Below are 13,924 nucleotides of genomic sequence, written 5' to 3'. Positions count from 1 at the left end.
TATAATCAATCTCTCAAATACATGTACCACTAATATGTGTGATGAAAGGAAGATACTTGGTATATACAAGAAGAGGATCTGACATAACCTATGAGGTAAGAGAAAAACATCCAAATGGGCATAGGAGTAGAACTGATGGAAAGACAAAAGTAGATAGATAGTTAGGACAACAAAATTAAAGAATTTTTGTACTGGATTATAATAAAGGTAAAGGTACAGAAAAGGTATTAATAATGACTTCTAAATTTATGGACTATTTAAATTGATGGTGGCATCACTCATTGATAAGTAGAACATTGAAAAATATATAAGGGTTGGAAAGGGATATCATGAGATCATTGAATAAAAGTGTTCAACCAAAACTTACTGAGTGCCTGCTATATACAAAGCACAGTTTTGGTCAATAAGAAATCAACAATGAACAAGACAAAATCTGAGCTCGTGAGAAATTTATGTTCTAGTATTTGGATCCAAAATATGTGGGATTTTTCAGTACTCTGTATACCACAGTTACCGACACAGTGTTGGATAATTAATGATTTTTAAAATTATGATACAAAAAATTTTAAAGATAATTTTTGTTATCCATGTCATATTTTCTGATAAGAATATAATGTTGTAAATTGTGGAGAGGTTCTCTGTACAGTCAATCAACTCCTATTTAGCCCAGCTGGGTATCCATGAACTGTGTCAAGTGCTCTTAAAGATGAATGTGAGGGAGGCTGTTACCAAGTGCTCACAATCTACTAAGAATAAGAAGATGTCAAATAACAATCATGAAACAAAATTGATATTACATAAAGTAGTATATTAGAAGTACAATACACATGTATAAAATAGAGAAAGTTGTTTCTGCAACCAAATATAAGACTACAATAAAAAATAGCAAAAACTAATCTTTTACTAACATAAGTAAAACCTCAGTTGAAATTAATAATCTTTACTTCTGATAGTTGGCATTCAGGGGAAAATAAAAGTAAAACCGAATGAGGAAAATAGGTAAAATGCAGAGTTTGTAGAAGTACATATTCATGTGACATGGTCTCTAGCAATTAATGGTATTCTCAATTTTGTCTGCTTTTACCTCCAGTTTTATGGTTGTCATGAGAGCAACTTAAGAGTGTTAAAAAATGGCATTTTCAATTTTTGTGTGTGTATGAAAGCAAATTTCTGTATTCTCCATGGAGAGTATTTTGGTATATGAATTTTTAAAAATACATATATCTTTTGACCCAAACGTTTTACATTTAGAAAATGGCCATCATAAATAAGAGCCAAAAGAGGCAAGTATAGGTAAATATTTTGTAACAGAGAAGATTGAAAAGAATACATGCGCACTCAGCAATATAAAACTGCTTAAATATATGTATATTGATATGTATATTGATATAATGAACACAAATAATATTTTTAAATTAGGTATTAAATGAGTATTAATATGTAATAATCACTAAATGTGCTAGTTATTAAAGCAATATACAGGACTGTAGTTGCAATGTGCTGCCATTTGAATTAAAAAGTACATATATATATGAGTGCATTTAAATACATAAAATGTTTGCATGTTTATATACTATCTCTGAAGGACATCCCCCAAAATGGTGAAGAGTTGATGGCCTGACAATAGATACAAGATGGCAGGAGGACACGAGGGAAGAAACTAAATTTTAATTGCAAATCTTTTTCACAGCGTTTTAATTTATATTATGTGAATATATCATTTAATAAAAAATAAAATCTAATTTCATTTTTAAAATGTAATTTTTCTTTTCTCAATAAAAATGCATCATTATCACTATTCTTCATGTATTCATCAAAATTAACCAGATCCATTAGGGTGAGGATGAACATCAGAAAAATTGGCAGCAAAGGCTTTAGAGAAGGGCGGGCCTGGCCATTTCCAACCTCTGTATTTTTTTATTTTTTATTTTTTTGGTATAATTCCTTCAGCAAGTTAATTACCTTTGAGATCCACTGTCCTAATTTGTAAAATGAGAAAATTAAGAACATGTCCCCATAAATGTAGTATGCAAATTATATGAAACAATACATTGCTGTTATTATTTACTATTTCATGCGTTTGATGAATATTTATTGACAGGCTATGCACCAAACATTAAGTTAAGCACTTCTTAACATACATTATTTCATTTAATCATCACAACAAAGATAAACATGATTATTATTCCCATTCTGCAGCTGAGGACACTGTTGCTTATTGGTGTTAAAGTAATTTACCCATGGTCACACAGCTAGGAAATTCTAGCTTGGGCTCAAACCCAAGTCTGTAACTCTATAACCTATGCTCTTATTTTGACATGCAACTGAATCAGAAAGAGGCTTAAAGGGAGGCAGGGAGAAAGGGAAGTTTGAAGAGAGATTATCCCAATGGAATTAGAAGAAATTGTAAACAGAGGATGAGAAAAATGTAAGGATGAAAGAATGATGCAATTGGTGGCTAAAGCAGGCATTTGGCACGAAGAGATTACTGGTATGAGTGAGGACTGCCACGGTAATGTGGTCTGTTATCGCTGTAACAACAGTAACAGCTAGGGCGTGTGGTGAGAAAGAGCTTGATGAATTCAAAGTCCATAAAGAAGTCTAGGGTGACTGAGGTGTAGAGAACAAGTGGGAACAGGGGCCTAAGAGGATACTGAAGACACAGGCAAATCTTTCCTTCTGGACCATGGTAAGAAATTTCTGATGGGTTTTAAGGAAAGCAATACAATAATTAAATTTACATATTAAAAAGTAATTTTGGCTGCTAAATGGAAAAAGGAGTAAGAGTTGGATGGCAATCTCAGAAAGCACAGGTGAGCCCTGACCAGTGTGACTCAGTTGGCTGGGAATCGTTCTGCAAAGGAAAAGGTTGCCAATTCAACTCCCAGTCAGAGCACATGCCTGGGTTACGGGTTCAGTCCCCAGCCAGGATGCGTACAAGAGGCAACCAATCCATGTTTCTCTCTCACATCGATGTTTCTCTCCCTCTCTTTATCCCTCCCTTTCCCTTTCTCTAAAATTAAATAAATAAAATCTTTTTAAAAAAGTAGTACAGGTTATAATACAGCTTAGAAAAAATGGTAAAGAGAAATGACAAATTTGAATTATGTTTTGGAATTAGACTCAATAGGACTTGATAATGGATTGGGTAGGGAGGCTAAGAAAAAAAAAAATCAAGAACTCCTAGGTTTCTAGTTTGAAGAGGTAAATGGAGATTAATGCCTTTTACAGAGAGGGATGTACTAATGGAAAAACAGGTATGGGGAATTCGGCAGTTGAATGTTGACATGTCTGTTAGATATAAAGCTATAAAAATGATGCCTAATAATAATAATTATTATTTTTTAAAATACATGGGCAGGAATTAATACACAACTCTTTTATATATATAATTTATTTATTTGTTTGTTGTTTTATTTATTTTTAGAGAGAGGGGACAGGAGAAAAAAAGGGAGAGAAACATCACTGTGTGGTTGCCTCTCACTTGCGCCCCCAACTGCGGACCTGACGTGCAACGAAGTCATGTGCCCTGACTGGGCATCGAACCAGCGACACTTCGCTCGCAGGCCGACGCTCAACCCACTGAGCCACAGCAGCCAGGGCCTAATAATTATTGAGGGTTTCTGATGGTTCACCCATTGCTCTAAACACTTTAATTCAAAGAGATATGAACTAGATAACTACATACAATCCAGAAGATTAACAGAAAAGATTGAATTAGAGATATAAATTTATGAATCATGAACCAAATTATGAAGTAATCCTAGCCATTTCTACTAAATTATAAAAATATTCTGCTATAAAAAATATGTACAACTTATACATGGAACTTACCTGTGGAATATAGTTTCTTCTTTCTTGACATGCAGCATGGAACCATGCAAAGCTGAAGAGAGCATGAGCTCGATGTATATTATTATTTTTGCTAACTTGCTCAGGAGTCCAAGATTCATAAGTACGCATTAAATTTTTCTTTAAACCTGGAGGTGACTGAAGAAAAAAACATAAACAGACATCGTATTATTTAAAAATAAAATGAATCAGTATTTAACACATTTGAGAACACACTTAATGAAGAAAATTTTATACCATTACCAAACTGACTTATTTTATTATTGTTACTTCAAAATGTACAAATATAAAATTCCTTATACCTAACAGTTCATCTCAATTATAAATCCAAAATAACTTTTTATTAAACAAATCCTATAGACCTACAATAATCAAAATAAATAAGTTTTATATGATCATTAAGTTATTTTACTAAAATGTTTACATCAAAATTTACTCTTTTAAAATGAAAATGTTTTGTTTATGAAACATTCATAAAATATAATGACAAAACAGGCCCACTTTTCTGAGAAAGTCAATAAAACATGACATTAACAGAAAACTGAACAATCATTTAGAGCTTTTAAAGATACTATTCTAAAAATTATGCAAAATAGATAAATCATATACAATTACAGAGAAAAATCATACACAAATACAGACTATTTGAAAAATAACAAAATGAAACCATTAGTATGTCAAATAATGGGACAGGGCCAAAGATAAACTTGACTGCAAAAGTCACATATTTAAACTGATTTTAATGTTTATGAAAGTAAATATAAACCAATTAAGCAATCAACATAAGAATCAGGAAGAACAAAAGCAAATACAAATCTAAGGAAAACATTAAAAAGGGAAAATGAAGAAAGAAGCAGCTAATCCAGGGAACAGAAAAGACAAGTATGGCAATGGTTATTTGGAATAAATTTTTAAAACACCTTTGCAACTAATGAAAAAAAGAGAAGAAATTAACCATAGAATGGAGATTTAACAATTTTTAAAGCTAATAATATAATTATGTGTACATATATGCATATATAGTAATAATTTTGCATATACATAGTAATAACAATGGACTACGCTATTTCCTAGCACAAATTATCTATATTGATATTAGAAATAGCAAACAAACTCACCAACCATTTAAATAAAGCAAAAAATTTTCATGAAAATATTATAAAATTATCTCTTAAAAAAAGGTTCCTGGATAAGGCTGCACTTAAACATTCAGGAAACAGTCTCCCTGTTATATTAACGCTTCATTAATTGAAATATCTACTGTGTTTTTCGACATTCCAGTACTATATGATAAGAAGAAAAAAGAAAAAAACACAACTCCCATCCTTATGGCTCATTCATACAACCCACTTCTACAATGCAGTTTAGTAAAAGAGTATAATGGGAGAGTGACTTAAGAAGATTTTGTAAAGGTTATTGCTTACTATACATTATAATGGCACTCATTCAATTAACAGACTTCAAAATATTAAATAATATTTGCATTCCCTAGATTAATATTATCCCTCTTCCTAAATGAGACTACTAACAAGATGATAAAGAAAAGGTGTACTGATCTAAAATAACAGGTAGGTATATACATTAATAACACATTTTTCTTAACAAAAAATATTTTATACAAAGAAGTTTCTAAAAATTGAGTGAGAATGAAGGCATAACCCCTTTTTACCAATTTTAAAAAGTTTTAATTTTTATTATTTATGACTTTATCAGTTATACGCTACCACTAGAAACACATATAGTTTTGGTTATATCAGGTTTAGGAAGGATCTTCCCAGCATTACTTGCTAGGAGGGATAAATGGATGGATGGATGAAAGAAAGGAAAGAAGGAAGGAAAAAAATAAAACACTGAAAATCTAGCTTAAGTATGTCAAAAAACACATGATATAAAAACTGGATGGGGACTTCCGGCCAAGATGGAGGCTTAGACGGACACGCTAGGTCTCCCTCTACAACTATAGAGGAATACAACTACTTCAAAACAAAGGATAACTAGAAATTCCAGAAAATAAAACTACACGGAAGTCCAACATATGAAGTTATAAACCAACGGTGCCATTTGGGCAGGTAAGAGTTAAAGTGGGCAGTGCTGTTTGAGGTCGCACCCGAAGCGGCAGGCGGCGAGGAGTCCCGGTGGCCAAGCTCCTGGCGGTGCGCGACTCCGGAGCTGGGGAGAGCGGCTACGCAAGCCCCTGGCGGTGCGCGACCCCGGCGAGGAGTCCCGGTGGCCAAGACCCTGGCGGTGCGCGACTCCGGAGCTGGGGAGAGTGGCTACGCAAGCCCCTGGCAGTGCGCGACCCCGGCGAGGAGTCCCGGTGGCCAAGTCGCTGGCGGTGCGCGACCCCGGCGAGGAGTCCCGGTGGCCAAGTCCCTGGCGGTGCGCGACTCCGGAGCTGGGGAGAGCGGCCGCCGCATCGCCTTGAACAGTGAGGCCCAGGGAGGCGGGAGGACGGATCCCGGTCTCCTAGCTGAATAACTGTGTGAATCCATCTTGGACCCCCGCCCCCAAAGAAAGCACCACAGGGCTGCGAAATAGGTCGCGGACAAGCAGGCGCCGGTCGCTAATTTGTGACGCGTACACAGGCACTGCCCCGACAGCCGGCCCAAGAAAACAAAACGCATCTGTCAAAATGAGGCAGGCAACTTTAGAAATACCGGTAACACAACTCACCAGGCAGCAGATAGAGAACTTGACAGATGAACAGATAAGAAACCTGTCAGAGGCTCAGTTCTGGGCCATTGTTATCAGGTGGCTTACAGAATTCACAAAAGAGCAGGAAAAAGATATGAAAGAAGCGAAAAACTTTCATAACGAAAGGAACAAAACCACATACGAGACAGAAGGTGAGGAATCCAGAGTTCATTTCAACAAACTGGAATATGGAGAAGGAACAAGCAGTCAACCAATGCAGCGAGAGGAAATAGGAAGCAACAACGAAAGGATCAGAAACCTCTGGGACAGCTATAAAAGGCCCAACATAAGAATCATTGGTTTGCCAGAGAATGAGGAAGATGAACTAGAACTTGAAAAATTGAGTGAAAATATAATAAAGGAGAACTTCCCAGACTTGGGAAAGGGAATAGACCTGCAGGTCCAGGAAGCAAGGAGAGTTCCCAAGAGACTGGACCCAGGGAGAACCACTCCAAGACACATTATAATCAAAATGTCAAAAATTAAAGATAAAGAGAGAATGTTAAAAGCAGCAAGAGAGAAGAAAAGAATTATGTACAAAGGGGTCCCAATTAGACTATCAGCTGACTTCTCAAGGGAAACCCTACAGGCAAGAAGAGACTGGCAAGAAATATTCAAAGTAATGAAAATCCAAAACCTACAACCACGAATACTCTATCCAGCGAAATTGTCATTCAGAATAGAAGGACAGAGAAAGTGTTTCCAGGACAAAATAAAACTGAAAGAGTTCATTAGATCCAAACCACTGTTATATGAGATGTTAAAGGGACTGGTTTAAAAAAAAAAACAGAAGCTAGGGAGATGAAACAAAGGCAAACTAAACAGGCAACGAGAGTGGAAAAGGAACTGTGGGTACGGGAAGCATATTGGGGGGAGGTCAACAGGGAGGGGGAGTGGGGAGAGGGAGGGAGATGATATAGGAATTGGGGATCATGGTAGGAGGGAATGGAATAGACGGAGAGAGGTTGGGAGGAACTGTATGCACAACTAATGGACATAATCTAAAAGGGGGGGACAACTGGAGGGAGGGGGGCCACCGGGTGGAGGGGAGCAGAGGGAAGGGAAATTGGCACAAATGTAATAATTTAATCAATAAAACACATTAAATCATTTAAAAAAAAAAAAAAAAGATGAGATTTCCAAAGCAAAAAAAAAAAAAAAAAAAAACTGGATGGGACTTCCGGCCAAGATGGAGGCTTAGACGGACACGCTAGGTCTCCCTCTACAACTAGAGAGGAATACAACTACTTCAAAACAAAGGATAACTAGAAATTCCAGAAAATAAAACTACACGGAAGCCCAACATATGAAGTTATAAACCAGCGGCGCCATTTGGGCAGGTAAGAGTTAAAGAGGGCAGTGCTGTTTGCGGTCGCACCTGAGACAGCGGCGGGGGCGGCGAAAAATCCCTGCGGCAGTCAAGCCCCTGGCAGTGCGCGACCCCAGCGCTGGGGAAAGCAGCCACCGCATCGCCTTGAACAGTGAGGCCCAGGGGGGCGGGAGGACGGATCCCGGTCTCCTAGCTGAATAACTGTGTGAATCCATTTTGGACCCCCGCCCCCAAAGAAAGCACCACAGGGCTGCGAAATAGGTCGCAGACAGGCGCCGGTCGCTGATTTGTGACGCGTACACAGGCACTGCCCCCTATAGCCAGCCCAAGAAAACAAAACGCATCTGTCAAAATGAGGCAGACAACTATAGAAATCCCGGTGACACAACTCACCAGGCAACAGATAGAGAACCTGACAGATGAACAGATAAGAAACCTGTCAGAGGCTCAGTTCTGGGCCATTGTTATCAGGTGGCTTACAGAATTCACAAAAGAGCAGGAAAAAGATATGAAAGAAGCGAAAAACATTCATAACCAAAGGAACAAAACCACATACGAGACAGATGGTGAGGGAAAAAAATCCAGAGTTCATTTCAACAAACTGGAATATGGAGAAGGAACAAGCAGTCAACCAATGCAGCGAGAGGAAATGGGAAGCAACAATGAGAGGATCAGAAACCTCTGGGACAGCTATAAAAGGCCCAACATAAGAATCATTGGTTTGCCAGAGAATGAGGAAGATGAACTAGAACTTGAAAAATTGAGTGAAAATATAATAAAGGAGAACTTCCCAGACTTGGGAAAGGGAATAGACTTGCAGGTCCAGGAAGCAAGGAGAGTTCCCAAGAGACTGGACCCAGGGAGAACCACTCCAAGACACATTATAATCAAAATGTCAAAAATTAAAGATAAAGAGAGAATCTTAAAAGCAGCAAGAGAGAAGAAAAGAATTATGTACAAAGGGGTCCCAATTAGACTATCAGCTGACTTCTCAAGGGAGACCCTACAGGCAAGAAGGGACTGGCAAGAAATATTCAAAGTAATGAAAATCCAAAACCTACAACCACGAATACTCTATCCAGCGAAATTGTCATTCAGAATAGAAGGACAGAGAAAGTGTTTCCAGGACAAAATAAAACTGAAAGAGTTCATTAGATCCAAACCACTGTTATATGAGATGTTAAAGGGACTGGTTTAAAAAACAGAAGCTAGGGAGATGAAACAAAGGCAAACTAAACAGGCAACGAGAGTGGAAAAGGAACTGTGGGTACGGGAAGCATATTGGGGGGAGGTCAACAGGGAGGGGGAGTGGGGAGAGGGAGGGAGATGATATAGGAATTGGGGATCATGGTAGGAGGGAATGGAATAGACGGAGAGAGGTTGGGAGGAACTGTATGCACAACTAATGGACATAATCTAAAAGGGGGGGACAACTGGAGGGAGGGGGGCCACCGGGTGGAGGGGAGCAGAGGGAAGGGAAATTGGCACAAATGTAATATTTTAATCAATAAAACACATAAAAAAAAACAAAAAACTGGATATCCAGGTACAAAAGAATAAAGTTAAACCCTTACCTTATACCATATACAAAAATAACTCAAAATGGATGAAAAATATAAACGTTTAAGATCTGAAACTTAAAAACTCCTAGAAGAAAACATAGGAGAACAGCTTCATGAAACTGATTTTGCAATGATTTTTTGGATATGGCATAAAAAGCACAGGCAATAAAAACAAAAACAGCCCTGGCTGGTGTGACTCAGTGGATTGAGTACCGACCTATGAACCAAAAGGTTGCGGGTTCAATTCCCAGTTAGGGCACATGCCTGGGTTGTGGACCAGGTCCCCAGTTGGGGGCATGTGAGAGGCAGCCACACATTGATGTTTCTCTCCCTTTCTCCCCCACCTTCCCTTCTTTCTAAAAATAAACAAATAAAATCTTTTAAAAAAAAATGACATAACATCAAACTTTAAAATATCTATGCATCAAAGGAAACACAGTGAAATAGCAAACCTTAGAATGGGAGAAAATAATAGTAAACTATATATCTGATAAGGAACCCCTGTAACTTAACTCTCAACTCCAGAATATACAGGGTGAGGAAAAAGCAGGTTTACAGTTATGAGTATTCAAAACAGAGTTTATCCTTGTATTATTATTTATTAATTATTGTATTATTTTTCATACGAACAACTCTAAACCTACTTTTGCCCCAACCTGTAAGGAACTCCTACAACTCTACAACAAAAATATTCCTATTAAAAATGGGCAAATGACTTTGAATCAGACACTTCCCCAAAGAAAATATACAAATGGCCAACAAGCATATAAACAGATGTTCAACATCACTAATATCAAGGAAATGCAAATGAAAACCATAGTGAGATATCACCTCACACTGTTAGAATGGCTGCTATTAAAACACACACACACAGAAAATAAGTGTTGTCAAGGATACAGACAATGTGCACTGTTGGTAGTAAGGTAAGATGGTGCACTGCAATGGAAACAGTATGGACGTTCCTCAAACAATTAAAATTAGAATTACCCTACGATCCCACAATCCCACTTTTGGGTATATATCCAAAAAAACTGAAAACAGGATCCTGAAGCGTTATTTGCCCACACATGTTCACTGCAACATTATACACAATACCAAAAAGGCAGAAGACCTAACTGTGTGGGGACTAAAGAATGGATAAAGCATACAAAATACACACAGTGGGGTATCATTCATCCTTACAAAAACAGTGTGGTGACTGCGGGGAAAGGGGGTGGGTGGAGGTGGAATATGGTATAAAGGGGATAACGGTAAGGGGGGAAATACAATAAAAATAAATTTAAAAAATTAAAATGAAAAGAAAAAAAGAAGGAAATCCTGTCATATGCTACCCATGGACAAACCTTGAGGACATAATGCCACATAAAATAAGCGAGTCACAAAAAACATAATGAATCCACTTAGATAAGATATCTTATGTGGGAAAAGTCATAGAAACAGAAAGTAGAATGGTGGTGGCCAGGGGTGAAGAGAGAGGAAATGGCAGGTCGCTTTTCATGGATACAGCCTCAGTTTTGCAAGATAAGAAATTGCTATAGATATGCACAATAAGGTACATATAGTTAACATTACCATACACTTAAAAATGGTTAAAATGGTAAATTTCATGTAATGTGTTTTTTATTATGAAAAAAAAATATATATATATAATTGGAAAGAAAAATTAAATGTATATTTATAAATACCATCTCATGCTATTATTTACATATATTAACCTCATCAAAACGTAAAGTTTTGAATGATAAATGGTTGTTTACAGAGCTGTGGAAGACATGTAGAGATTACTGAACATACATAACCAGTGTTTCAAGTTTTAAACCTTCTTACCTCATATGTTATTTTCAGACTTGATTGTAATAAAATAGGAGTAAAGTTGGGATGAACTTCTGCAGTGAGCCAAAGACGAAAGGTATCTTTAGGCTGAAGAGTATTCAACTCCTTGTTTATAAAACAACAATAAAAATCTAATTACACACACAAATTTCCATTTTATAAATATACTATTACTAAGAAAATTTTCTTACTAAAATATTTGTGACTTTCTGATATATCCCATAAGGTGTTGATTATATTAACTTTAAATATACATCTTCTCTATTATTAGCTTAGTGTAATATGTAATAGCTTGACCTGGAGCCTGGCCAATAGGCTTGAATTCCCAATTCTGCATGTATTTGCTATGTAACCTTGGGTTCCATGACTTACACTATCACTCTATCACTGAGCAAGTATAATAATAGTACCTACACCACATAGTATTCTGTAAAACACTTAAAACTCCCTGATACATAATAAGTACGAGATAAGGAATAGGTATAATTGCTATGCAAAATTAACAGTCATCTTTAGACCTTCTGGTTCCCATTGCTTCAATTTATGCTTCCACAAAAGCATAATGGTATCAATTGCTTTACTGACAATTGCTAGTGTATCCTGTTGTATATGATATAAAACAAAAACTTTACCATATAAATTTATCTATCCATGCTGTATGCTTTAGACACTAATTCAAATTTTTATGCCTCTGTGTCTTTACTCATCATATCCTTTCTAACTGTTACTCTCTTTATAGCCTGACAAACTCTTATTCATTTGTCAAAATGTAATTTAAATATCCTATCTTAGGGGAATATCTTTTCCAACTTTTCACTACCACAATCCCAAACAGAATTAATCACTAATCACATTTTGTAAATTATCTCCTATAGTAGCAATCATACTACATATTACTAAGGTAGTTAGTATCTTCTAAACTAAGGTCCTAGAAAACAGGTACAAATTTTATATGTAACCAAGACCCAGGACAGTTCTTGCTGTTTTCTGTACTTAGCAAGTGTTTATAGAATAAATGAAAGAATATTAATAAGAAATGTTGATAACCAAAAAATCTTAATAGCTCCAAAAGTGAAGTCTAAAAATTATTTTAATAAATATAATCTATGTCTAATACTAAGACATTCATTATTAATGTGAACTGTGAGTTAAGATTATCAAAAAACGGCAAAAGAATTGAACATAAGAAGCATCATGATTGTTTAAAATCTTAAGTTATAAAATATATCTACACCTTATAATGATTTTACAATGTAAATTTTTAAACTATAAAGTTTGATTTTAAAACTTTTAAATACAATCTACCCTATATGCTTCAAATGTTCTCATTAAGTAATAACTATAATTACATTTTATATAAATTAACAGCTATCAATATACTGTTTAAAACAGGAAACAAGATTCAAGTATTCACAGATCTTCTTTATATATGTTAAAATATGATTACTCAGATATAAAATTTATATTTTTGTGCATTAGTTACTCTTACAGAATATTGTAATAATAATGAATATTTAAATATTCATATATACCCCATTTCAAAATCTATATGTTTTGTTGATAAGAAGTAAAGAATCATCACAGGCCATAATTCATTCACTCAGTCATTAACTCAAAGATTTACTGATTATCTATTTTGTGTAAGGTGCTGTAGCGGCCAGCTTATTAGGACTGCACAAAATTTTAACACATCACAACTAGGCTAGAACCTCCCTCCAACAACTCTATTCTGTTTGAATCTATTCCAAATAATACTTCTGTCAGATCAATTAAATTAATTACTAATTACCCTGCTAAGGACCTCCTCTGACTCTCTAGGCCCAAGGACAAAAATTCAAATTCCTCTGCATGGTTCTCAGGGTATTCAATAACCTAAACCCCTCAACATCTAACTCCACTGCCCTGCACTGCCTCACCCAGGTCCTTCTAGCATATTCAAGGACACCTTCATTCCTTGTACTAGGCATGAACGTCTCCACCACGATGTCTCTACTTGTATTTGCTGAAGTTAATCATGATAACCTTCCCCTTCTACAGTAGCTCAATCACAGAGAGCCTTCAAGGAATATTTTGTCTTTAGATCCACCACTAACTACCCAAGGCCACAGTCATCTTTGTTAAATAAACACTGGACTTAAATCCAGGTTTGCATTTAAAACCTACCCAGCAATGTGTTCCATCTTAAGGTTACTTTCATGTCGGGGCCACTGAGTTAAATGAAACAATTGCTTCAGTTTACATCCTAGTTGTGTCAACAACTAGGGTACCTGTGCTACGGTTCCCTTTGACTTGTCTGCGTCTTTCCTCACAATACAGGCACAAGACAAGAGCATAAAGAGAAAGTAATGTTAGAGACAGATCTGCTACAACCTTAAAGGCCCTTCCCAATTTTTCCTCTGGAAAGAAAAAATCTCTAAGTGTCCCTTCAATCATGATTAATAATTTCTTGGCTCTCCTTAAATGCCTTTAAAAAACAGAGTTTTGTGTGCAAGCCCAGACACCAGGAGGGGGTGATCTTTGACACCGAGAAGGAGAAATACAAGATTACAGAGCAGCGCAAGAGAGATCAGAAAGCTGTAGACTTCTAACTTCTGCCATAAATCACAGTGCTTCCTCAGCTCCAGGACTACCTCTGCTGTTTGTTTGCTCTCAC

The 13,924-nt window shown here is 36.4% G+C and overlaps 1 protein-coding gene across 1 annotated transcript in view; it reads right to left on the bottom strand.

Moving 5' to 3' along the window:
* Nucleotides 1-13,924, bottom strand: part of LOC150019825 (cytoplasmic dynein 2 heavy chain 1-like) — a 287,287-nt gene that overhangs the window by 73,555 nt on the left and 199,808 nt on the right. Inside the window, exons 78-79 of the mRNA XM_090266701.1 lie at nt 11,266-11,376; nt 3,835-3,990 (exon numbers count right to left, since the gene is read on the bottom strand). Of these exons, the coding sequence (XP_090122827.1) occupies nt 3,835-3,990; nt 11,266-11,376 (267 nt within the window). The remainder of the gene's footprint in view (nt 1-3,834; nt 3,991-11,265; nt 11,377-13,924) is intronic.

This window comes from Furipterus horrens, unplaced genomic scaffold (assembly GCF_987537825.1).
Source record: "Furipterus horrens unplaced genomic scaffold, mFurHor1.1.pri manual_scaffold_2, whole genome shotgun sequence".
NCBI classification, from domain to species: domain Eukaryota; kingdom Metazoa; phylum Chordata; class Mammalia; order Chiroptera; family Furipteridae; genus Furipterus; species Furipterus horrens.
This window is presented reverse-complemented; position numbering and strand designations above follow the sequence as displayed.